Below are 23,264 nucleotides of genomic sequence, written 5' to 3'. Positions count from 1 at the left end.
TAAAGCGTCACCGTCCCATACCTTACCCTAACGGCTACATTGGAAGAAACAAAGGGAAAATAATAAAATTAATATTAAAAAAAAGTTGACATATCCAACAGATGGCGGGAAACTTTGCTATAAATAGGCCTAATCACCCTCTCTTCTTCACCACCATTGCAACTTAAGCTAATTAATTAAGCAAGCATTATACTCACACTACAGAAACCAACTCTCTCTCTCTCTCCCTCTCTCTCTCTCAACTACTTGTGCTAGCTTAATCTCTTGCTTTAATCAGATCCATGGCAATCCCAGTTATTGATTTCTCAAAGCTTGGTGGTGAAGAAAGGGCCCAAACATTGGCTCAGCTTGCTAATGGATGTGAGGAATGGGGCTTCTTCCAGGTACTGAATTAATTATTTCATCTTTTTTGCTTCAATATTATATTTAGTGGCCAAAAATGTAATTTCAGCTCATTGCTTGTCATTCCATTGTTTTTATGTGTTTTTTTATCTCTATGCCAAGAGTGTTAATTGAGTGTTTTTTGTGTTTGTCACAGCTGGTGAACCATGGAATTTCAGATGAGCTTCTGGAGAGGGTGAAGAAGGTGAGCTCTGAGTGCTTTAAACTGGAAAGAGAGGAGGAATTCAAGAAGTCTGCACTTGTGAAGTCGTTGAATGGCCAAAAGTTGGAGAATGTGGACTGGGAGGATGTCTTCACCCTCCTGGATGATAATGAATGGCCCTCGAAAACCCCCGGATTCAAGTAAGCAATGAAAATTATATATAATTAGTAAGCAGCATGCTCCAGAGAAAATGTTCTCTTGCCAGATACCTAACATATATTATGTTGTTAAATTATCAATATGAACGATAAGTTCAATATTGACAGCCTGACAACACGTGTTAGACTATCTAGTCTCATTTCCATAGCAATGTTCAATTTTATGCCCCGCTCCCTAATCTAGAATCTGATCACTACTTCTCTTATTGGCAGGGAAACCATGACAGAATACAGGACAGAACTGAAGAAACTAGCTGAGAGGATCATGGAAGTCATGGATGAGAACTTGGGCTTACCAAGGGGATACATCAAGAAAGCATTCAATGGTGGAGAAGAAGACAATGCCTTCTTTGGCACCAAGGTGAGCCACTACCCACCATGCCCTCAGCCAGAGTTGGTGACTGGTCTCCGAGCTCACACCGATGCCGGGGGTGTCATCTTACTCTTCCAAGATGACCAGGTGGGAGGCCTTCAAATCCTCAAAGATGGGCAATGGATAGATGTGCAGCCATTGCACAACTCCATTGTCATTAACACAGGGGACCAGATTGAGGTCCTGAGCAATGGCCTCTACAAGAGTGTTTGGCACCGGGTTTTAGCCACCCCAACTGGAAACAGAAGATCAATTGCTTCATTCTATAACCCATCACTCAAGGCCACCATAGCTCCTGCACCACTACTGGTGGAGAAAGCAAACCAAGAAGTGGATCAAGCATATCCGAAGTTTGTGTTTGGTGACTACCTCTCTATTTATGCTGAGCAGAAGTTCCTCCCCAAGGAACCAAGGTTCCAATCTGTGAGGGCCGTGTGAGAAATTATAGGACTCATATGGAAAAAAGAAAAAAGAATACTTCAGTTTCTCTCTTTCTTTTTTTTTCTTTTTTTAATTTTATTTTTTTGGGGTGCTTAATTATAATTACTACATACTCGCTCATCTCTCACTCTTAACTAGAACTCTGTATGGGAGGAGAAAGCTGAAGTGGGTGTAAGTCTGTGTGCGCTTCATATTTCTCTATATCTTTCTTGTTATGTAATGCTGCTAAAAGCGTGCTCCACTTGGGATGTGCACTGTAAAATAGTAACATAATGGATTGAAATCTTAAATATTGCTGGTTATGGCATCTCTTTCTTTCCTTTTGTAGTCGGTGGTCACTTTATTACTTTATTGCCACACATAATTTTGTTTGATATTCCCAATGGAAAGGGTGTGAGAAATCCCCCTCCCTATAGTAGTTTAGATTATCGCTTGTACTAAAAAAACATATTGTTGCTTCAATATAAGCAAAGCAACCCACAATACTTTTCTTTAAAAAGACCACCTAGAAATTATCATCTTTTCTCTTCTTATGTTTAGATGGTTCTTTGCGTATATGTTCTTAGCTGGGTCACAGCCTTGTGACAAAATCCACCAAACAAAGAAAAGAAGCAAGTCACCAGAGAGACCACCAGAGAGACCAATGAAATCATGCTAGGGAGGCTACAAATTTTGATCACCTCAGAAAGGCTTTCCTCCCATAATTCTCGCACGAAAACAAATGTATCAGAAAACAGCAGTAAACAAAGAGAACTACGAAAATAAAGGATGGATCAATCGGATACATCCATAAAAGAGTTTTAAGTATAATTTTATTGCTCTATACTGACAATCTACAGTTAAATCTTTCGACAAGAAAGGACAGTATACTAGTATACGTAAAATTCTACCCTCTTGTGGGAGCAATTGAGAAAGAGTATATTTACTCTCAGTTTGATTTCCTATAATCTACAATATGTACAATATTATACACTCGATCAACAATGAAGAGTGAAACAGGTTCCTTTCCAGTTTTCCAGTTTCAAATGTTTCAAAGGGCCTTTTGATCTAGCCTTTCGTTCCAATTTAGGCAACGAATCAAGCTTCGAAACCAATCACCTGTTTGGTCACGCTTGTTGACAGTTGGAAGCGGGTGTTGGCTCATAGATATTCTGACAGAGTCTCCTCTTGAGAGTTGCTGCCTTCTCTTTCCATCAAAAGAAACCCAGGCATTGCTTCGAGCATCCTCTGGAATCTGTCCAAACAAATGCGTTTTCTCTTAAATAAGAATTGGTTGCTAAAATTGTAAGAATCATCTCTTTTCCTCTCTGTGTGTGACGTAGAGCATGCATTGTGCATCTTATTTGTACATGTAATAGGATTCATAGCTAACGAAATTAAATGTGGCAAAAAAATGCTTTCAATACTTGACTTGCATAGTAGAAAAGCTGTACATATTCCAAATTCAGACTTAAATATTAGTTCTAGATGTTGTTGGCCCTTGAAAACATGTTTACAATGTTCATCGCCACATGGAGGGAAGAATGTGACTGCAGGACAAAATAAAACCGCGTAACCAAGCTTGGCAGTTCTTGAGGATAAGGACATTATATCTAAAGTGAATGGCATAAATAAATGGTGCACAAGACCAGCCAAACTTTTTTTAAAACTAAGTGAAGTGTGGAGAAAAAAATAAATGGGGGCAAGGTCAAAATCAAGGTTTTTAACTGAGAAATATTTATACCGCATAAAAAAAAAATCCAGATTTAACTAGATACATGAGGAAAAGAATTCACCTTTAATTCAAGCTTTGCAGAATCTGGAAGTATAACTGGTCTAAACGAGAGGGAGTGTGGACAGATTGGCGTAAATAACATGCAAGGAACATTTGGATGCACCTGCAATTCATATTATCTGATGTTAGATGCACAATCTCCTGTTGACAAAGCCAACCGACAACAACCAGAGACGAAAAAGATTTAGAGAAGATGGCTACTTCTCAATGATAATAGACGGCTACCATATGAGTTTCCATTATCTGTATAGTAGGCACTGGTATTTTTAAAAAGATTATGTATATATGGCTGCAAGTTACAAAGCATACGGGAAAGAAATCCTTCACTAAGAAACATCACCTGTAACGGAAACGAAAACCCAAGCCCTTGAATTTGCACATTGCTAGGTACTAAATTTTGTATTATGGTGACTTCAAAACTGAAGAGGAATTTCTTACCATGGAACCTCCAGCAGCTGTGGAGTATGCAGTACTTCCTGTAGGTGTGGCTATGATGACCCCATCACCTTGGACCTAAAAGATATGGTATTTGTCAATAGACAGCATGATGACATCATATAAGTTATTGGAACTCTCCCTGTGTTACATATAAGTATAGTCACGTCAGATGTAATCCACATGGTAAGAAAGCAAAGTCTAACTCATTTGCTTGGGTAAAGTTTAGGACATTACTAGAGCCTATTAAAATAATTATTTTATAAGATATGCAATAACTAACAGCCTCACCTTCGTTATAAGCCGATCTTGTTCATAACATTCAATCTTAGAAAGGTATGGATTAGACCCTCGATCAACAACTATTTCATTCAAGACATCAAATACTTTCCCAGGCATTGCTCTACCATTTCGAAAAATTTCACACCTGAGCCGCATTCTAAGAGTTATATAAACACCATCACTTGTGTTATTCCCATGGATCACCTGCCTTAAGTCCTGCATATAGTCTTCGAACTGAATTCAAAAGTATAAGATGGGTTAGAGAAATGGAAATCTGTGAGAGAACATAAATCAACTACAAAAGACAAAATCAAAGAACTTACTGTATGGGAAGTCAAAAATCCAAGAGATCCAAGGTTAAATGATACAATTGGGGGAACAGCACCTTTAAATAGATTTGAAGCATGGAGTATAACCCCATCTCCTCCCAGGCATGCCACAAAATCAACCCTCTCATGCAGATCACTGAAGGCACAAGTAAGCAAATTTCCAATAAGGTCGTGAAATATAAAATATGTTGCCAAACTTTAGATACAACTTCGGTACCTGGTATCTTGACTATAGAAGGTCTGAACAAATCCAAACCCTGGGATTCTAGCAAATATGTCATGCACTTCTGGTTCCACCAGAACATTCATTTTCTCTTGGTAATACATAAACGAGACAACCTACACATAGACACAGCAAAAGCTATAATTTTTCCACCAAACAAACTCCCAAACAAAATAGTCAGAGATTTACAGTAATTCCTGACATTATTAAGATATCTTCCAATATATATATATATATGAGGCCCTTCCGTCAAGGGGATCCCCAATTTTTGCAAAAATGGGAGTCCCTTGTGGGGCTCATTCCTCATTATAGTTTAATGATTTGAACCGTCTATTCTTTAATGATCCCCAGTGAGGGTCATCCCCATTTTTTGCAAAAAAGAAAAAATGGGGATCCCTCTACATATATGTTATTGAATACAAAATTGCTTGAAAATACCTATTCCCCGTACTGAGCCTTTTGTTTACACAAGTTCATGTATTAGCATAGCATAAGCAACCTCTAATAATGAGTGAACTAACCCCATTTCCTAAGTTGTTCAAGATTCTCATTGTGGGACTAGCTGTGAAAATTTTGTATCTTTCCAGCTAACACTCTTTCTTATATCTATCCATACTCATTACTCTTTGATACAAACTCATTTATTCTTTTAAAGAAACAAAACTTTATCAAGAAAAGAAAAAAGAGAAACAAGAAAAGACAGACAAGATTTCCAACTAAATAACAGAAGTTAGAAACTCTGTTACTGACACCAATTCTGTTATCAAATCATATAATCAGTTAATAATATAATTCATAGTATTTCAAAACAAATACTAGATGCTTAAGTACCTCTTTAGCTTGTTCCATGAGTTCTTGCCCCAGCTTCTTCAACACTAATACAGTCTTTGGTGTGGATTTCCACATTAGCATTTGTTGCTGGGTACTTGGATGAGTGAAGGCCAAGGAGGATTCTGTCACCTTCTCTCGGCTACAAGAGTATCCATCCGTTCGAACTAAAAACATCTCTGCTTTCTTTCTTGACTGCACCCTTACAACACCAGTTGCAGAAGCACACATATTTCCTTCAATTGACCCCAGGTCATCATCACCTGAAACTAAATTGGCTCTACCATTACTCTTCTTATCCACCTTTACTTCTTTAGGTAAGACACTCTCATCGTAATTACTGCTCAGAGTAGTAGATACATTAGCTGTTGTTTGATCCCTTTCACCAAATCCATTCACAACTGGAAGAACGGAACCAGAACTAACACCAGTAAAATGCGTCCCATTGCCAGAAGTAGAGGTCTGGACCTCTGGAGATAGATCTTTTCTATAAGGTGGCCCATGTGAATTTCCTACCTCCACAAGCTCTGGTGCTGAATCAGTACCAAGAATCCCACCTCTCCGCATTGTCTTAATAATCATAACTCTGGAAATTGGTAATGTCTCCAACCTTTTCAACTGATAATTAAAATAAGAGTTAGGTGAGATTTTTTTTCCCCCAAGAAACCAGGAGATTTCTTTTCTTGAAAATACATTACAAGGGGGAACCTGAGCATTCAGGGGGTCAACTTCCCTGCAAAAATTCACCCTAGGTCCTTCCCCATTTTGATCCGGTTCTACTGATGACATATCTTGGACAGACATAAGGTCATTATATGTCCCATTTAAGCTCTGATTTGTTTCGTCCCTATCCGGAGAAACTTCTTTGGGCAATACCCCATTTGAACCATTAATTGTGTCCAGTCCCTCTTGCAGTGACTCATTCTTTTCCAGTTGAAAACTTTTCTCAGAAGTGGAAAGCTCAAGCACTTTCCCTGCCCCATTTGTATCTTGTAGTACCACATCATTGAGAGCGGTCAACTGCTTGGAGACAAACGGCAAACCATAGCGAGTTGAGTACTGCCTCCATCTGGAGACCATGGCAGAAGTTCTGAGTGCTCCTTCCTTACTATGAAGATAGATAGGCCTTTTGCTGCAATCTGAGACCAAACATGCAAAGTTCTTAACCTGCTCCATTGAAGGTGCCGTCCCAACTTCAACTGGAATTTTGACCATTTCAACTTTCCCAGATGCAATAGCATCATCCATGGCTGACTGATAAGCATTGTCTTTAACAGTCTCTGCCCTAAGATCAACAATAGTTTTATATCCTTTCTCCAGTAGCCACTTGAGACCTTCTTCTGTTATCTGGCCACCCCTCCAAAAAGCTACTTCTGAATCTACTGACCTACTGTCCTCCTTAGAAGAGGATATGCAAACAGGACTCCAATTCGCAAAAAGAGTATGGCATGGATAATCCTCCCCGCGGGGAAAACCAGAATCATAACAGACATTCTTCAGTCTCTGAAGTTTCCTCCATACATCCAAGCTTCGATCATCACCAGGTATCAACCAGTTCTCAAGAGCAACATGCAAGCTCTCACAACACCTTTTCATCTCACTCCTGAAAATGGCAAGTGGAGGAAGCATATCCTCCATTACACTCACATCTGCAAGGCGATAGGAATTCATAATGGAGGATCTTCCAGAAATCACATCCTCCCTTCCTTTGTTCAACAGGGATATCATGCAACCAATCACAGAGACAATTTTATCCTCCAACAGCGGTTTTTCCTCAGATGGGAAATCATAATAAACACTACATTCACCCGTTACCGGATTGCATAATGTGTCCATTAATGCAGTATGAAGCCGTTCAGCACTTCTAAAAATTCGACAGTAAGCCTCAATTTCTGCAATATCTCCGGGAATAGGGCCAAGCCTAGGTAATTGTGTTGAATCATGAGGCTGAAAGGTCTTCAAGTTCAGTAGCAGTGTCAGTATACTATATACAACTCCTAAGGGTCGCCAATTTATTGAATTTCCAGTAAAATAAGAGTTTTTCTATTTAAACCCCACACTATTCTTTGTTCACCCTAATACTTAATCATTAAGCTTTTAAGTTTTATTATTATGTAAAAAGACAAAAAAGTCATCCAACTTAATACTTAATCCTAATACATCTATACACAAACCCCACCACTCTTCATATTAAGTTTTAGAAAAACACAAAAACATAAACTCCTCTACAACTTATTGCCAAATTACTCTTTTCTTTCAATCCAAGAAACCTAATACACTCTCATCTTTTCTTCACAAACCCTAAATACGGTATGCAAATAGTGGCTTATAGGTCGTCAATTGAGTTTGAAAACAGTGTTTTTATCTCTTTAAGTAATGTGAGATTGAGGTGAACTTAGAGTGGTGAGGGGCAAGATAGCGGGGTGTGTGGGGTGTGGGGTGTGGGGTGTGAGTTGATGAGTTTTTTAATTTTTTTCCTTCTGTTGGGTGTGTATTTAGGGGTAGTTTGGGAAGATAGTGGGGTTCTCTTAGAAATTGTGAAAATTTGAATTAGAAGTTGGGGTGAACTTAGAATATGGGGTGAACAAAGAGAAGTGTGGGTTTTGAATAGAAAAAATCTAAAATAATCACATGCTTATTTATATGCACAATACCATTAAAAGAAGGTTATTTATGCAGCACATAAGGTTCACCAAAAGTCACTGTCATCAGAAAAATAATGTTCACCAACAGACATGCATGCTCTCTTCTGTCTACATAAACTAGGGGAAAGCTAAAACTGAAAGGGAAGAAAATGACTTTTCTCAAATGACAACAAATATTTCTTGCCAATGAACTAAGAATGATACAATAAATTTGGTTTATGTAGACTGCAAATTCCAAACCCCAATTTTGACAGATTTCAGCTAGCACATAGCACCAAAAATTGCTAATAGATGCGCAAGCACTGATGATCAAAACAAATGGCCCAGCAGAGCATCCAGAGAAAGTGTGCAAACAAAAGGGTTTCTCGCATCCCATCCAAACTTCGAAAAAAAAGAATATTGATTCTATACACGAAATCTAACATAATTCTATCAATAAATTATCAAACCAATAGAAAATAATGTGACCATAATAATCAGCCAAACTTTGGTCAGCTCACAAAACACACTACAAAGAAAAGATGATGATCATCAAGTCTCTCCGTCACCAAATCAGTGATTCAACAAACACCACCATTTCAAATGACTGAAGAAAAAATAAAAGAGAGCGAGAATAAAGACTAGAGTAAGTAGGTGTGACCTGAGAGTCCAAACCGAAGCTGAGAGAGAATGGCCTCGAAAGCTCCGCACTGAGAACGAACTTAAGCCGCCTTTTGAATCGCTCCTTCCTCTGGAACTCGAACCCGAACCCGAATCCGAAGAGGCTGGCGCTGGTGCCCGAGAACTGGCAAGGCTTAAAGGCGCAGAGATGCGAAGGTGACGAAGCACACCGATTCATGTCGACGACGATGGCCAGCTGGCACCTGAGGCAACATGCCACCATATGAATTTTTCACTGCCCTCTCTTCCCCCCTCTCTCTTTTTTTTTTTTGGGTTTGTATAAGTTGTTTGGATGACGAGAAAATAGAATCTGTTTTGGACAACAATATGTATGGCCGCAAAATGGCGGGTGGTATGTGTTCTTGATTTTTCTTTTCTTTTTTCACTTATTGAGGAATTTATTTATTTTGGTGAACTTATTAATCACTATATTGAGAAATTATCCTCTCTTTTTTTATCTTTTGGGGCAGTTTGGTGGGGATTGGTTGCGTTTTTGGATGTGCTTTCTTTTGGAGCCTTCTTGGGATGGGATGGGATGAATTTTTCAAGGGAACGCAATCGTGCCCACATAATAATCATCCGCTTTTTAATTTGAATATTATATGATATCAGCTATACACAACATTTTTTTATATATACTCACATCGCTTAAGGTTGCATATGACATTGGACAATCAAAGTCCGCCGGTCTTATTTTTTTAAGTATTCTCTCAAATATCTTCTATGCAAAAACCACTCAATGAAATGATTGTCATTTTGATGTTTTTTTGAAACACCTTGTGGGTTTTAATATTAAAACGGTTTTCAAATTGTCTATTTTTTGTTCAGGGTGATTTTTGAATGAAAAATGGACGGTTAGGATCATTGAGCCACAATATGTAATAGACCCCACAAAGAAGGGCACTCTTTTCCCCATATTTTTATCATGAGGTGCTGCTTAACAATAACTAATCTGTATAGACAGTATATACAACTTGCATGTTACACACCCAGGCAGGCATGCACAATAGATACAGCTTGCTGTCAAAGCATCATCTTGAAAACTTGCACCACTGCCCGCCAAGAATTGCTACTCTCGCATTTGCTCAAAGTAGCAGACAGGGTTTAATTATAAACTCTCAAACAAGCAATTGGTCTGTTGCTGACGCTGTAGAATGAAAAAAATGTCTCGAAAATGAGATTTACCAAGAAGCCTTCACCCTTGCTTGAGGAGGGGACTGCACAAGTACTTCAAGCCAGGCTACTACGTGTTCGTACTCTGTCTATAAGCATTTGCCGGCCTGACAAATCTTCCTCGTAGCCTACAACCTGCATTTTGTAGTTTGAGCACTATCATGAGGATGAAAAATGGGAAGGAATGGGGTTGAGGTACGGATGCTTTCAGAATGTGTTAAAAGTGTACAGCTTCACTAAAGTTGACAAAATTCTATTCCTCATTTAGTACAGTAATAACACTATGTAGAATATTGATGACTTAGTGAGCATCAGATAAGATCCATATTTAGACAGAGAAGAACCAACAAATGCAGTTGAGTAAGAGCTGAAACCTGAGACTCGGTCTGTGTTTCACTAAAGCCATCATACAAGCCAGCCTTTTGTTCTCCAGAAGGATCGTGGATGTCATCCTTTTTCCCAGCCCTAAAAGGAAAATAAGTTCAATATCTGAGTCCAAGAAGAGCAGAAAAAATGCAGAATTATCATCTTTTGAAGCAGGAAAATGTCACTAAGCACGTAACCAAGCCTGTATCATAAACCCCCTCCCCAGGACCAGCAACAAATTCTTTATTACAGAACCCCAGTTGCAAATTACTAAAAGGTTAACTAGTATTTTATGATGCAATTTTTTGTATGAATTTCCCACAACATTGAGTGGCTGGTGTCATAAACGCTGGTCAAAAGGAATCTCTATAAATCATTTATATGCTCAATGCTTTATATGAGCCCTAGTAGCCCAGAGGGAGAGGGAGGGGCAAATGGAAAGCTCATAATTAATAAGGCAGGAATGGAAATAGAACTTTCCCTTGGTTCCTGTATTTAACAATCAAACATATGTCACCTGTTTAACCAGTGTCTCGATAATCCAATGACGGAGTGAGAATCAGAGTGGTCTTGACGAAGAGCCGAACAATCCGGTGAAAAAATCTGTTCAGCCATCAAGGAATGTAACTAATGCAAAAGGTTGGTAGTATAAAATAGAACTTATAGTGTCTGAGGGTAAAAGGATACACTGCTATCACACAAACTCCTCCCTGGTGACTTCTGATCGTGAATCTAAAAAGGAAAAACAGATATAAATGAAAAAACCGGTAAACTTGAAAGGCAACATGAAAATTAAAGATCTGCGACATTTTTACCTTACTTGTCTGCTCCAACAAGTCCTCAATAGCAGAAGCTACATCAGGAACCACTTGAGAAACTTCACCAGAACTTTTTACTTTTCTGTCTCCAGTGGTACAGGCAGGAATACGTAAATGTACCCCATACAAAAGTAAACCCTTTTCGCCATCATCTTCAGAAACCCTTGCCTTCTTATTGCAAAAACTTGGTTCGCTGGCCTCTTCCCTGAGGCTGTCATTTCTACTGCCAATGTTTTCTCCTGATGAGGTTCTCAGGTCTTGTGATTGACTTGGACACTCAGATGAATTGCCTGCAGATATCATTTGAACGGCTTGTGTAGGATACTGACTCATAGTACACAGCCCTGCCTCTTGATCTTCAGCAGTGACTCTTTTTGGATAAAATTGGTCAAGAGCAACGACTTTATTCTGCCAGACATTGAAGAGTTAAGGCAACAATTTGATATCTTAACAGTAAATGGTCCAAATAAATTCCCACATGCACATGTGTTCATACTCATTTACTCAAGACAATATCAAAGACATACCTTCTTCACACACTCATATACCCACTCAGCTGTAATTGGGTGTATCTCCTTTATACAAGCAGCCTGATACTTTGGTCCATTGGTAAACTTGCATAGTAAATGGGTAACCTTCTTTGTCAGCTTTTCCCCAAATTTAGCTCCAAGTACAAAACACAAATTTCTTAGTAACAGTCTGTCTTTCTCTTCATATTGCGAAACACAAAACCGAAAGTTTTCAAATCCAGGCAAAGGAATCCGGCAGGGAAGTGGAGCATATAGAATGTGACTACTAACATCCAGCAAGCACCCGTCCTTCAAAATTGTTTTAATCTCATCAGCATTTGCAAGGAGCAGAGTACATATTTTATTTCACTAAGTCAAGAAATAATCAAATGATGGCATACTGATATAAAATGGTACAGAAAGTGGAGTAAAGCAAGGAAGACCAAAGATGGGTCCAAAATCAATCAACCATGTATGCATATAATTTTTGTTTTTATGATGTGTGCATATATGTACTCAATTTCCAGTCATCTCACTGCATGTGGAAGAATAGTGTTTCATACAATTTCCCAACATATGATCCTGCAACCATAAATAAAAAACAAAGTAGTCGACACTGAACGACAAAATGCATTTATGAATTACACAATATACCTCCAAACAAGACCGGATCCAGTGACTTGATACATATGTAGTTTGAGCAACATCCACAGAACTAGTTATCACACCATGACACTCAATAGTGAAGTGCACTTTCTGTTTTAAATGACCATCTATTACATCTCCTCCTCCTTGATTTACCCATTGAATGATATCACCTCTCTGGCAGTTGAAATCCAAATATTACACACACACACACCAAAAAAAACATAATTGGAAATAATGATGATTGTGCTAGTAAAGTCTGCATTTAAAGAAATTACCCTATCTTCAGGAAAGGAATTTGAAAAGCAAAATAATCTCCCCTTAAAGACAGATGATTCCTTGCCATTTTGAACACTTGAATCATATTGCATCGTCAGTCGACCGTCAATTGTATTGTTTAACTGAACCTTACTTTTGCCATTTATGACAGGTAGTTTACTCCATTTGGATGGTCCAACAGCTGCTTCCATGGATTTGTCACCTTTCATGTTAATTTCTGGTTTCTTTTCTCTCTTTTTCTCCAACGATCCCATTCCAGTTGCAGCACTCGTATTCCCATGTAACTGATCAGAAGGTATGCTTAGATGAGTGGTAGAGATTGTACCTTGAATCGTGCTAGTCATACCCATCAGTGCTCCTGGTGAAAAAGAAGGGATCAAAGTCAATTAGAATGTCTGCTTGGGAAGAAGATAAACAGAAACAACTTACATATCTGAAAAGATATGATGACAGCTAAAAGCTACAATTCCAATACATATGCTCAGCTTGAACAAATACAACTAATTAAGAACCTTCAGGCAGAACTAGATCATAGGCAATGTGCTTTGGGAGAACAGGGGTCTCCTTTTTCTCACGATCACAGTCTTCAAGCCAGGTAGTTCTAACAACATGAATTACGCCTAAAGCAGCAAAACCCCTCACTTCTTTCTTTTGGCTGGGAAATTATAAAAGCATGTCAAAGATCAAAACAACAAAGCAATAATTATGTCTTTACCACCCCCGAAAAAGGACTTACATTTCTGAAGGGGTCCCAACTACTATGTGTGTCAATTTATCATTGAATGACATGTATCGGGAACCCCCACCTCTGCGAATCATATTAACCAACCTACGCATTTCAGAAGCCTTAAAGCCAACAAGAGATATTCTACATTCTGACAAGTACAGGTCATTGTCTTCAGACTGAGAATCATCAGCAACGCAACCATCAAGGTAAGCTTCACTTTTGGACTCCAAGGGAAGTGCTTTACTATCCTCATTTTTCACAACATGAGGAGCATGAGAAAACATAGTGGTCATGTTTTGTGAGACAGTAGCTTCTAAATCAGAATCCATGGTCCCAGAACAAGGAGCAGCTGTCAAATTCGAATCTGCAACCACTGATGGTGGCACAGATTGCAAGTTCCCACTACTGCTCCTTTGGCTATTCTGCAAAGTAAAGCAACCCCTTACACTTTTATTTGAAGATATAGAACCACCTTGAACAGGATAGGAGTCCTCATTAAGACAAGCTATTCATCCAAAAAAAAAGGGGGGGAGACAGTGAGAGAGATGATTCCAAGGTCAGACATATAGCAGAAAATCCTTGACAAGAGATGGAAGAAAATATAAAGTGAAATTCTATAAATTCAAAGATGACCATAAGCTATAGCAAAGCCTTACCTCTTCTAGAAATAGATTGATCAAACCATTTCCGAGTTACAATACGAATGTGGCCCCATCTTTGTGCAACCTTGTATTTGTCACCTTCTGGAACTTAGAAACAGTCAAGAATACCAATGCATATAGACCTTCAATAACACATCAATCTTGAAATTCAAACTGACGCAGGCTTAAAAGGAAAGATATTCATCAATGGATTGCAATAATAAGGGCACACACATATATAACTGACCACTGACCAGAACCGAAACATCAAAAAGGAACAGCCAAAAAAAACTGTTCATGCAACTGTATTTTCCACATCATGGGAGTGAAGCAGAAGCAGCAATGCATTAAGATTTGTTATATTCAACACTTTTGAACCCACCCAGTTAAAGAAGTATGCCCAAAAAATCTTTATAATAGGCTTATTCAGAAGGTAAATTAATTTAGAAGGCAAACTTTAGGAATGCGTGGATGATGTTGCTCAAAAACTTCATTTTACAGAAACCACACAAACAAATAGGAAAGAACTGAACACAGAAATGAGAAAAGGTCTCTGTACACTCTTAGAAGTCAAAGGTAGGGTTGGTGTGATCATTCAGGAAAGATTGCAGCTATGATGAGCAAAAGTCTAGATTTATAGGAGAGTGAATATATGATCTTATACCACACACAAAACATAAATATTTCAAGGTTTGCTTCATTAAGTTGAAGTCTGCTTGTGTTATCAGGTCTGACATAGAAAAGTACACATATGATTCCAATTCCTTGCTTATCTTAAGAATCATAAAAGGATATATCAGAAATTAAATGCGTGCACTTCTTTGTAAGTTCAGCAGAATACTTTCCACCATTTTCTGTGATAAGCTTTTCAATCTCCTTTCGCTCATCTGAAAGAGACAAGCACATTTAGCCACGTATTTAAGATAAATAAAATAAAACCTTCTTACACAGGACCAATAGATAGCTAACTTCAGAACCTGCTGGAATTCTGGTTACAGAGATCATCAAACCAGAAAAAGGAAGAACCCTAAAGGAGTCTTGAGGAACATTACGATGCTCATTCCAGCACTGAGATAACCAATTAATAGTGACAATCGGCTTCTTTAATGTATTCAAGGCCCACTGCATAAAAAGAACTAATTCAGTAACTATATCTCAAAAACATAAGAAATCTGCCATAACCAACCTTTCCAAAAATTACCTTCCCAGGTATAGTCTGAGTGATCATCACACAAATATGCAAATTCCTCATTTTCATAAGAAATGCTAACTCTAAAGTGATTGCAAGAGAACTCATCATCATTGAGTTCCAGTTAGAAGTGATTCAGTTACAACAAGAGTCAAATTATATAACATTGTACAGTGCGACTTGGTAAATGAGTTTTAAAGTTTTTTTATTAGCTAAAATGTACCAAAATATCAAATTCCAACATGACGGACATAGAAATAAATCATAAGGCATTGAATTTTGAAAAGAGAGAGAGAAATTAAAGTAACTAGCCTTGTATTTTCCAGCCAAGACATTTTTCACAATAACAAAGTTAACATCCAAAGATGCTTTAGCATGCAAAACTCCCCCCATTGCTGTTACTAACTTCTCTATCTTAACCTGCAACACAATAATAAGCATTAAAATATCAATAATGAGAGAGGGAACGAGAGAAAGGTCAGTCACTACAAGTAACCAGAAGATTTTCTAGTAAAATTGTTCATGCTGAGCACAAAATAGATAGGACTGAAGATGAACAATATAGAACATAAGAATGCATATTTTAAAATAGTAACAACAGAAGACAATTCAGAAAGGTAAGATGGATAACAAACTTTATCAAATGGAACTAGCAAACACAGATGATTTTGCTGTTGGACTTGGAAACTACAATTGCTGATGTACCTCAATCAAGAAATTTTTAAATAAGTAATCTAGATACATAACATACAGTTAGAGTTTATCAAAGCCAGACTATCAACGATGGAGGTACAATACCTTTTCGTCTCCCTCAAAACCAGAGGCAAGTACTTTGAAACCATCCATTGCAAGGCAACAAGTAAACCCTTGTTTAGGCAGAGCCCTGTGCTGGTTTGCACAAGAAAACACGCATTGAGGGCCTGCCCAACATCAGAAACACGTATCCAAGTGAGCAACACTTCACAAGGAAGAAATTGAATTAAACATTCCAGTGGTCGACCATTCATACCATCAACATCATAACTTCTTAAGTGAGTAAGTTCAAATGGTTCATGATTTAACTGATACCCTATTGAGCTTCGACTTAATTGTTCACTTGGGCAGGCCAATACCAACTATAGGCTGCTAAACTACAAAATTGTACTACAAGCAACTGTGGACGGAATGGAGCCTTTGGTTCATTAGGAAAAAAACATGGAAACATTTCATGATATTTGCCCTCTATATCGCTTTTAATCATTCTTTTAATTACTCATAATCATTATGTTATCAAGCAAATTTGCCACTTTACTACAAACAACAAAAAAATTATGGAACCCTAGTTCCAGTTTAACAGAACTGAAAAGCAAACACAGAATTTCCGAAGCACAACAAACTCAAGAAAATCAGCAAAATTCGGGAGAAACATACCGAGCAAATTACAGCCCTTGGCTCTAAGATCCTCAAACTTTTCCTGAAAACAAATATATAAAAAATCAGAACCTAGAAATGAAAAACGAAGCGAAATATAAAACAAAATTTTCAGGTGGCGGGAGTTGAGACGAGACGTGATCGGAGGAAGCGATGACGTGGTAGTCGTCCGGCCCGGTTCGCGAGGGGTCGCAACAGAGGAAGACATTGGCTCCATTGAGCTTGAGAGCGTCGTGAAGCGCGTCGAAGATCTCGGGCGGGACCAGGTTCCGCGACATGAAGACATTGGCTCCCTTAAACGTCGTCGTCTTCAGCATCTTGGGTGACGCCGGAGACGTTGAAAAATTAATATGGAATTTCAGAGAGAGAGAATTGAGTAAAATCAGTGAATTTAGGTTTTGAGTTTTGAGAGCCTCTGAATTGGGGAGAAGAGGGAAAAGGAAAATAAAAAGGCGGGAAGAGTTTAATGCAGCCGTTGCCGTTGGATGATTGCTAGATACTGACGCAACGTCGTCGTTTTTCTGTACGGCTTACAATCTACAGTTTCCCCCCTTTTTGTCTTTTTTTTTGGTACAGTAGTGGCCCTAGAGGCATAAGGCCCAAAGAACACAGTCCTAAACGGGTACGGGTTTGGGCCTAACAACCCGACTCAGATCATCCATCAGTAACCTACAATCAAGCTTTCACAAGAACTGCTCTGTTTTCAGATGAAAATTTTAAGTAAGGAAAGAAATGAACTGTCAACAATAATTCTATCAAAACAAGGTAAAGCCTTCATATAACTCAAACAGAACTGGATATTAGAAATTTCAAAATGAGCATATTTCCACCATCAAGGGCTGAATTCATAAATTCATTCACTAGCTAGTACTAGCAACAGAAGAAGAATCCCAGCAAAAGTTTAATAACATTGTCTGAAAATAAAATAAAATATAAACATCAATGATGAAAACACACGCTTGGTCACATTGTTCAAAATCAGAAAACATCAACAAAACCAGCAAAAGTTTAATCCCCTGGTGCTTCAAGACCAAAAATTCTCCAAGTTCCAACCCATGATGCTCCACAAATTCTTTCCAACCACCACCTTCGAAGTAAAGCAATCCATCCCCATGCTTACGAACTTTAACAGGCCAATATCCCTGACAGCTTTTCAGAAGTGCTTTATTCTTTTCATGGAGACTTCTAGAAAACACTACTGGAATTGACTGTTGCAGAACAAAATAATAATAATAGGCCACATTTCCTAATCTTCAATTTGACATGAAAACTTAAATAATTGACATTTCTGTTAATATGGATGGATAAACAGTTAGATTTATCGGATGTCCAAATGCAACTATCAAATGCAGAACTACAGAAAACATGATGCAAATTCTACCGCATCTGCACTCTATAATCACATACAAACTGATATGGCACAAAAGAGGATTGTATACCTATTATACTGATCCACTAAAACTGAAGATGAATTCATAGTTGAACTCAACAATATATTTTCAATCAAAACATTAAAATCTCTGTCAAAACAACCAGAACAAAATTTATTTAAGCATTATGTTAAGCTGCAAATCAATTCATACGTAAGAAATCAGAAACTGCGAAATCAGTAGTATGCATTATTGATAACTCAACAAGAGAAGACACATTTAATGGAACAGCTGCAAATTAACCTTTTACTCCCACTGGTTGATTGAATCAAAAGTCTTATAGATGCCCATTCGAGATACCAATCTTTTGAACACTCGCACTGGCAAAAAATTTAGTTGGAGATTGATTGTGTGCCAATATTTATCAATACTGTCTGCATAGCGTTAGTAACTATAGTAGTTTTGCACTTTTCCAAATACAATGTGCCAAACATATGTTTGAAACCAAAAACATATTAACATATTAATAACTGCATGCATCTTTATTCAACTACAAAACTCAAACACCAATTTAATTTCCTAGACAAATATCCATACTTTGTAAAACAAGATCATTAGCTAAGAAACTAAATAGCCTGCCATCAAAACAAATTATTGAAATTTTATTGGAAACAAAAGTGAGAAGCATAAAAATAATAATAAGGCCATGAGTGTAAAGCCCAAAATTTCTTTCTTACATCACTTCTCCCACTTGGGCAAACACTCACTACTTTGCTGCTTCAAAAGAGAGCACCAAAATATTTATGCTGGTTAAATAACTTGTAAACATAATAGCTGGTAAACACTTTGATAAGGTGATATAAAACAATTTTTCAGATATACTACTGATGTAGTTCATAGTAAAAACCATAGGTGCACAACAAAAAACAACCACAAAACTACCAAAGAAAGTTTCCAGCAATGACATCTACTTACTTGAAAAATTATCGTAATTAATTTATAAGTCTGATTAACACAACTTTACATAGAATCAAACTAGGGACACTAATCTTTATAAAACAAAAATGTGGAGTCGTTTTATCTCCAATTAATAGTCCAAAATGGCCTCCAAAGTTACTCATAAAATCTGCCGGCACATACTTTCTCCTAAACATAGATTACTTAAAAATACACAATAAATAAAATTATTATCCAATCATTTCAGTATATAAGAAGACATCTATATGTTCAACATATCAAAAATTCAAGTCATTTCATGATTTGTAGATGAGTCGTTCAATATTGAATATAACACAAAATCTGTTAGGAAAATTTCTTTTCAACTGTCTCAACTTTATAAATTTCCCTAAATTCAATTATTAACATGTTTTCATAAAATCAGTGCCTAAAGAAACATGAGAAAGTCTACTTTATCAACTAATTTTATCATGAATTAATTCGAATTACGACATTATCCAAACAGACATCATAGTAGAATAGTTCAAAACTGAATAAGTGAACGATAAAAATTAATGAATACTAACATGTACCTACAATCTAATCTTAGGCTGAAGATAATATAGTCCAAATAAGTGCGGGTTATATGATTATCCTTCTCCTTAGAGCATAAATTGAAAATTAAAACCAATATATACAGTGTCTTAGAAATCCTAGGTCATAAAATTCATGCAAAATAAACATTAGGTGCCCGCCTTGAAGGTTTTAAATCACAACTATTTGAATTTCTAAAACACTGATCCAGAAATTATTAAAAAAAAGAAACGTGTATGCATTACTCTTCCCCAATTTCAACTTTATTTCACTATCATGTAAGATCAAGGGCAAGATGAAGAGTTGGACCAAAACAAGGAGTTGAAATGAATGTGTACCATAAACATGATGCACATAATCTCTGCAGTGGAAAAGGCAGCAGTACAATCATATGACCAGGGAGATTTTTCTTGTTAACAAAATCAAGTGGTAGGGTTTTATTTATTTAATCATTTATTATCCTATAATAAATAATTTACCAAGACGGCAAAATGATCTAATTGTCTGATGTCAAAAAGCATAGAACACACACAAGTGCATACATTATTGCATGATCATTGCACAAAACAGAATATCAAAAACAACACCCACACCTTTAGGCAGAAAGCAACATCAAAGACATTGAATCCTTTTACTGTAATACATTAACAATGAGTTGGACCGGATAATGGTAAATTTCTTTTGAGAAACTAATTCATCTATCAATAACTTAAGGTTATAATTTTTGGCTTATGAAACTTATTAAGTTAATCACTTTGATGAGAAACTAACAACCTCCATTCAAATTTAGCCAAATTATCAGGATTATAAAAAGATGTACAGTTGAAATTAAGAGTTTGTTGTATCTGCTGTATCTGAAGGCAGTCACACCCCTGTATGCATTGTTTTGTTCCTCCTTTATGGTTCTTACAAACCTCTGAATGTCCCATTAAGAAGCCCTTATGCTAAGTTAAAGAACTAAGCAGTTTTATTTCCTTGTGGTCATTCGCAAGTAGTCACACCTCATAACAAAACAACACCACCAAATAAATCATAGACGCTGAAAACAAGAGCTCAATATTTATAATCTGAATTCTGAAATTTAGAACAACAATGCATGAACAATATCATTACTGATTCAAACATGTCAGAAAAACAAAATTCATGGAAGTGATACCGGAAACTGCAGAGTCTGGAGACGGAGAAGTACGATTCACATATATTTACGAGTTTGCTTAATAGGTTTTGACATTCTCCCACTTGAGTATCAAATGAATACAACGGGACAATGAATAGAACTAAAATACCAGTGATCACTGAGTCCAACTTAAACTAGGATGAGCTCCTTGTAACAACTGTCAAAACTGGTTCAAATGCAGAACTACAGAAAACATGTTGCAGACAAAAAATATATTTTCAATCAAAACATTAAGTCACAGAGAGAGAGAGAGAGAAAGAGAGAGAGAGAGAGAGAGGCATACAAGTTTTTCATGGAGCCCAGGAGCCAAAAACTTTTATAAACTTTCTGGGAGGTGGAGTTAACCCAGCCATGAACCCTAAATGACCAAATGAGCTTTAGCATTTAGGGTTTTGTTGCCTTACCAGCTGAGGCTGAGGTTATAAATATATAAGGGTGAAAGGGCCAATAGCAGTGCTCCAACGCAGCACTGGGTCGCAGAGAATTGGTGGCGATGCCATTGATGGCATTGGCTGGAGCTTGTATGGTGAGCTCGGACTGTTCAGACACAACGCGGGAAGCTCTTGCGTCATTCTCTGCTCTCTTTTGACTCTGCTCTGCTGCGTCTCTGTGTCTAACGGATATAATAATAATAATAATAATAAATATATGATAGGCTGAACCAGAGATATTGGGCCTTCTTCGAGATGGGCTTGGTTTCGATGAGAAAAGGCCCTTCCTCCCTTTCTTAATTAATTTCGTTCTAATTTCATATTTTTATTCATTTATATAATTTATCTTCGACTGTTTTGCTCTCACTTTATCTTCTTTATTTGATAGTCTTTTCAAGAAAGCTATAGGTTTTTTTTTAAGAGTAAATTAGTACTTGTCAGTATAGGTATTAAATCTTTTGTCTTTGTAATTTGACTTATTCTTCACTTCAGTTTATATTATTTCAATTTGGGCAATTTTGGTCGTTTCAATTTGAGCAATTTTGTAATTTGACTTATTCTTCACTTCAGTTTATATCGTTTCAATTTGGGCAATTTTAGTCGTTTCAATTTAAGCAATTTTAGTCACGTATTTTAGTTTGGCTTGCAATCAAACTAAATTTTGTGGGACTTAATTACTAAAACAAAACTAAATGACTACAATTACCAAAATTGAAATGACCCGAGAACCTAAGTGAAAATGAGAAACTTCCAAGACCAAAAATAAAAGTCTATAGCGGTTACATAGTTATGTAAACGTAAGTTTAAATAGAGATTCATCAGGAAAAAAAAGTTTAATTATTGTAGATGTCCTTGAATTATGGCCCCAGTTGTAATTGGGTCCGCGAACTAATTTTTGTGACAATAACATCCTTTAATTAAACAATTAGTTGCAATTGGGTCCTACCGTCCAACTCTGTCAATTTATCTGTCAAAATGAGGGGTAAAAACGTCCTTTCGCTCTGTCTCTCCCTCTCTCTTTCGCTGTCTCTCCCTCTCTTTCGCTCTGTCTCCAAAATATCGTCTACCGACCACCACCTAGCCATCGCCAAAAACCACCCATGCCTACCACCCATGCCTACTTCTTCGCGAGTTCATAGCTTTGCCGACCAAACCCCTTCCTTGTTGCGAGTTCATAGACTGAGATAGAGAGTGACAGAGACACACAAAGACAGAGAAAAAGAGAGGAGAGAGAGAGAGGTTCACAGAGAGACAGCCAAAACCCAGCCTCAAAGTTTGATTCTTCAACTGTTCAACATAAAGCACGATATCAAACTAAAACCTTTGTTAAGCTGAACTCAACACAACCAACCATTTCTTTTCATTTGAACTATTAAAATTTCCCAGAAACCAAAACAATACAGAAAAAGCAGACGACCCATGATCAAATTTCAATTCCTTTTCACTTGGCAACCACATAGAGAGCAATATACCATTAAAAAAAATCAACATGAAACAAAAAAGAGATCAAGTGCATGCAATCAAAGCTAAAGTTCAAGTCTTTCATTTACGCACCAGGGAATTAAGCAATAAGAGACTGGATATACGAAGCTGAAACTTTGGTTGCAGAAAACTAAGCCAGAAAAGAGAAACTAAAAACCAAATGAAAAACTTTTAATGGGTTATTCTTCAACAGGTTTCTTCTTCTTTCTTCTTCTTCGAATATCCTCTGTTTTCTTTGCAATTCTGGTATTTTCCATCTTTTGCCTTTTCCGTGTGCAAATGGATGTTGGGTAGTGATTGATTGAAGATTTGGTTAGCCTCCCAATTTTGAATAAAATAAAGAAAATAAAATTGTGGGTCATGAATATATATCGCTTTATCCCGAATTTTCTGACTGGTTGGCTGCGGTTTTCCGACACACATTCCCACCCCAACCATAGATCCAGCCCCACCCCTTTGCCCCATAAAATATAAAACCCAGCCCCACCCCAACACTAGCCAACCTCCCTCTCTCCAGATCCGACGAGCCCCACACTAGATTCGTCATCTTCGTCTTCGTTGCCAAGGCCACACCACCCTCTTCGTCAAGGCCACGCCATCGTCTTCGTCACCAAGTTCTTCGCCTGCCGTAACCCACATATCCATCCGCACCAAGTCTATCGAGAGAGAGAGAGAGAGAGAGAGAAAGAGAGAGAGAGACGAAGGTGGAAAAAAAAAACTTAAAAAAAAAACTCCCAATCTGAGGTTCTTCAATTTGAAGAGCAG

The 23,264-nt window shown here is 37.5% G+C and overlaps 3 protein-coding genes across 6 annotated transcripts; 1 reads left to right on the top strand and 2 right to left on the bottom strand.

The window, feature by feature from the left end:
• The first annotated feature begins 168 nt into the window (after positions 1-168).
• LOC110750565 (2-oxoglutarate (2OG) and Fe(II)-dependent oxygenase superfamily protein) lies at positions 169-1,880 on the top strand. Its single transcript, XM_021950904.2, has 3 exons — positions 169-383; positions 539-744; positions 976-1,880. Exons 1-3 carry the CDS (start codon positions 282-284, stop codon positions 1,571-1,573), a joined length of 906 nt encoding a protein of 301 aa, XP_021806596.1. The 5' UTR covers positions 169-281; the 3' UTR covers positions 1,574-1,880.
• Positions 1,881-2,338: 458 nt separating this feature from the next.
• NADK2 (NAD kinase 2) lies at positions 2,339-9,164 on the bottom strand. Of its 2 annotated transcripts, XM_021950903.2 has the most exons (8): positions 8,733-9,156; positions 5,451-7,403; positions 4,614-4,735; positions 4,391-4,532; positions 4,077-4,301; positions 3,789-3,863; positions 3,352-3,453; positions 2,339-2,810 (listed from the first exon to the last, which is right to left on the bottom strand). In XM_021950903.2, exons 1-8 carry the CDS (start codon positions 8,973-8,975, stop codon positions 2,607-2,609), a joined length of 3,066 nt encoding a protein of 1,021 aa, XP_021806595.1. In that variant the 5' UTR covers positions 8,976-9,156; the 3' UTR covers positions 2,339-2,606. The 2 variants fall into 2 exon arrangements, with proteins under 2 accessions (XP_021806595.1, XP_088101540.1); XM_088245414.1 differs by lacking the exons at positions 2,339-2,810; positions 3,352-3,453 and having other exon boundaries at positions 3,790-3,927; positions 8,733-9,164.
• Positions 9,165-9,629: 465 nt separating this feature from the next.
• On the bottom strand, positions 9,630-21,370 carry MEI1 (transcription coactivator). 3 transcript variants are annotated; one of them, XM_088244603.1, is made up of 19 exons: positions 18,259-21,370; positions 17,949-18,029; positions 16,647-17,717; positions 16,510-16,552; positions 15,898-16,019; positions 15,412-15,519; positions 14,888-15,032; positions 14,706-14,797; positions 13,926-14,019; positions 13,279-13,774; positions 13,055-13,197; positions 12,542-12,900; positions 12,273-12,440; positions 11,637-11,927; positions 11,107-11,517; positions 10,979-11,023; positions 10,809-10,894; positions 10,300-10,390; positions 9,630-10,060 (listed from the first exon to the last, which is right to left on the bottom strand). In XM_088244603.1, the coding sequence occupies exons 3-19, from the start codon at positions 16,824-16,826 to the stop codon at positions 9,983-9,985; spliced, it is 2,952 nt and encodes a 983-aa protein (XP_088100729.1). In that variant the 5' UTR covers positions 16,827-17,717; positions 17,949-18,029; positions 18,259-21,370; the 3' UTR covers positions 9,630-9,982. The 3 variants fall into 3 exon arrangements, with proteins under 3 accessions (XP_088100729.1, XP_088100727.1, XP_021806594.2); XM_088244601.1 differs by having other exon boundaries at positions 16,647-20,769; positions 20,870-21,370; XM_021950902.2 differs by lacking the exon at positions 17,949-18,029 and having other exon boundaries at positions 20,870-21,370.
• Positions 21,371-23,264: the final 1,894 nt, after the last annotated feature.

The sequence above is a fragment of the Prunus avium genome, chromosome 1 (assembly GCF_965620075.1).
Source record: "Prunus avium chromosome 1, drPruAviu1.hap1.1, whole genome shotgun sequence".
Classification (NCBI taxonomy): Eukaryota; Viridiplantae; Streptophyta; class Magnoliopsida; order Rosales; family Rosaceae; genus Prunus; species Prunus avium.
The sequence above is the reverse complement of the archived record's forward strand: the minus strand, read 5'-3'. Positions and strand labels throughout refer to the sequence as shown.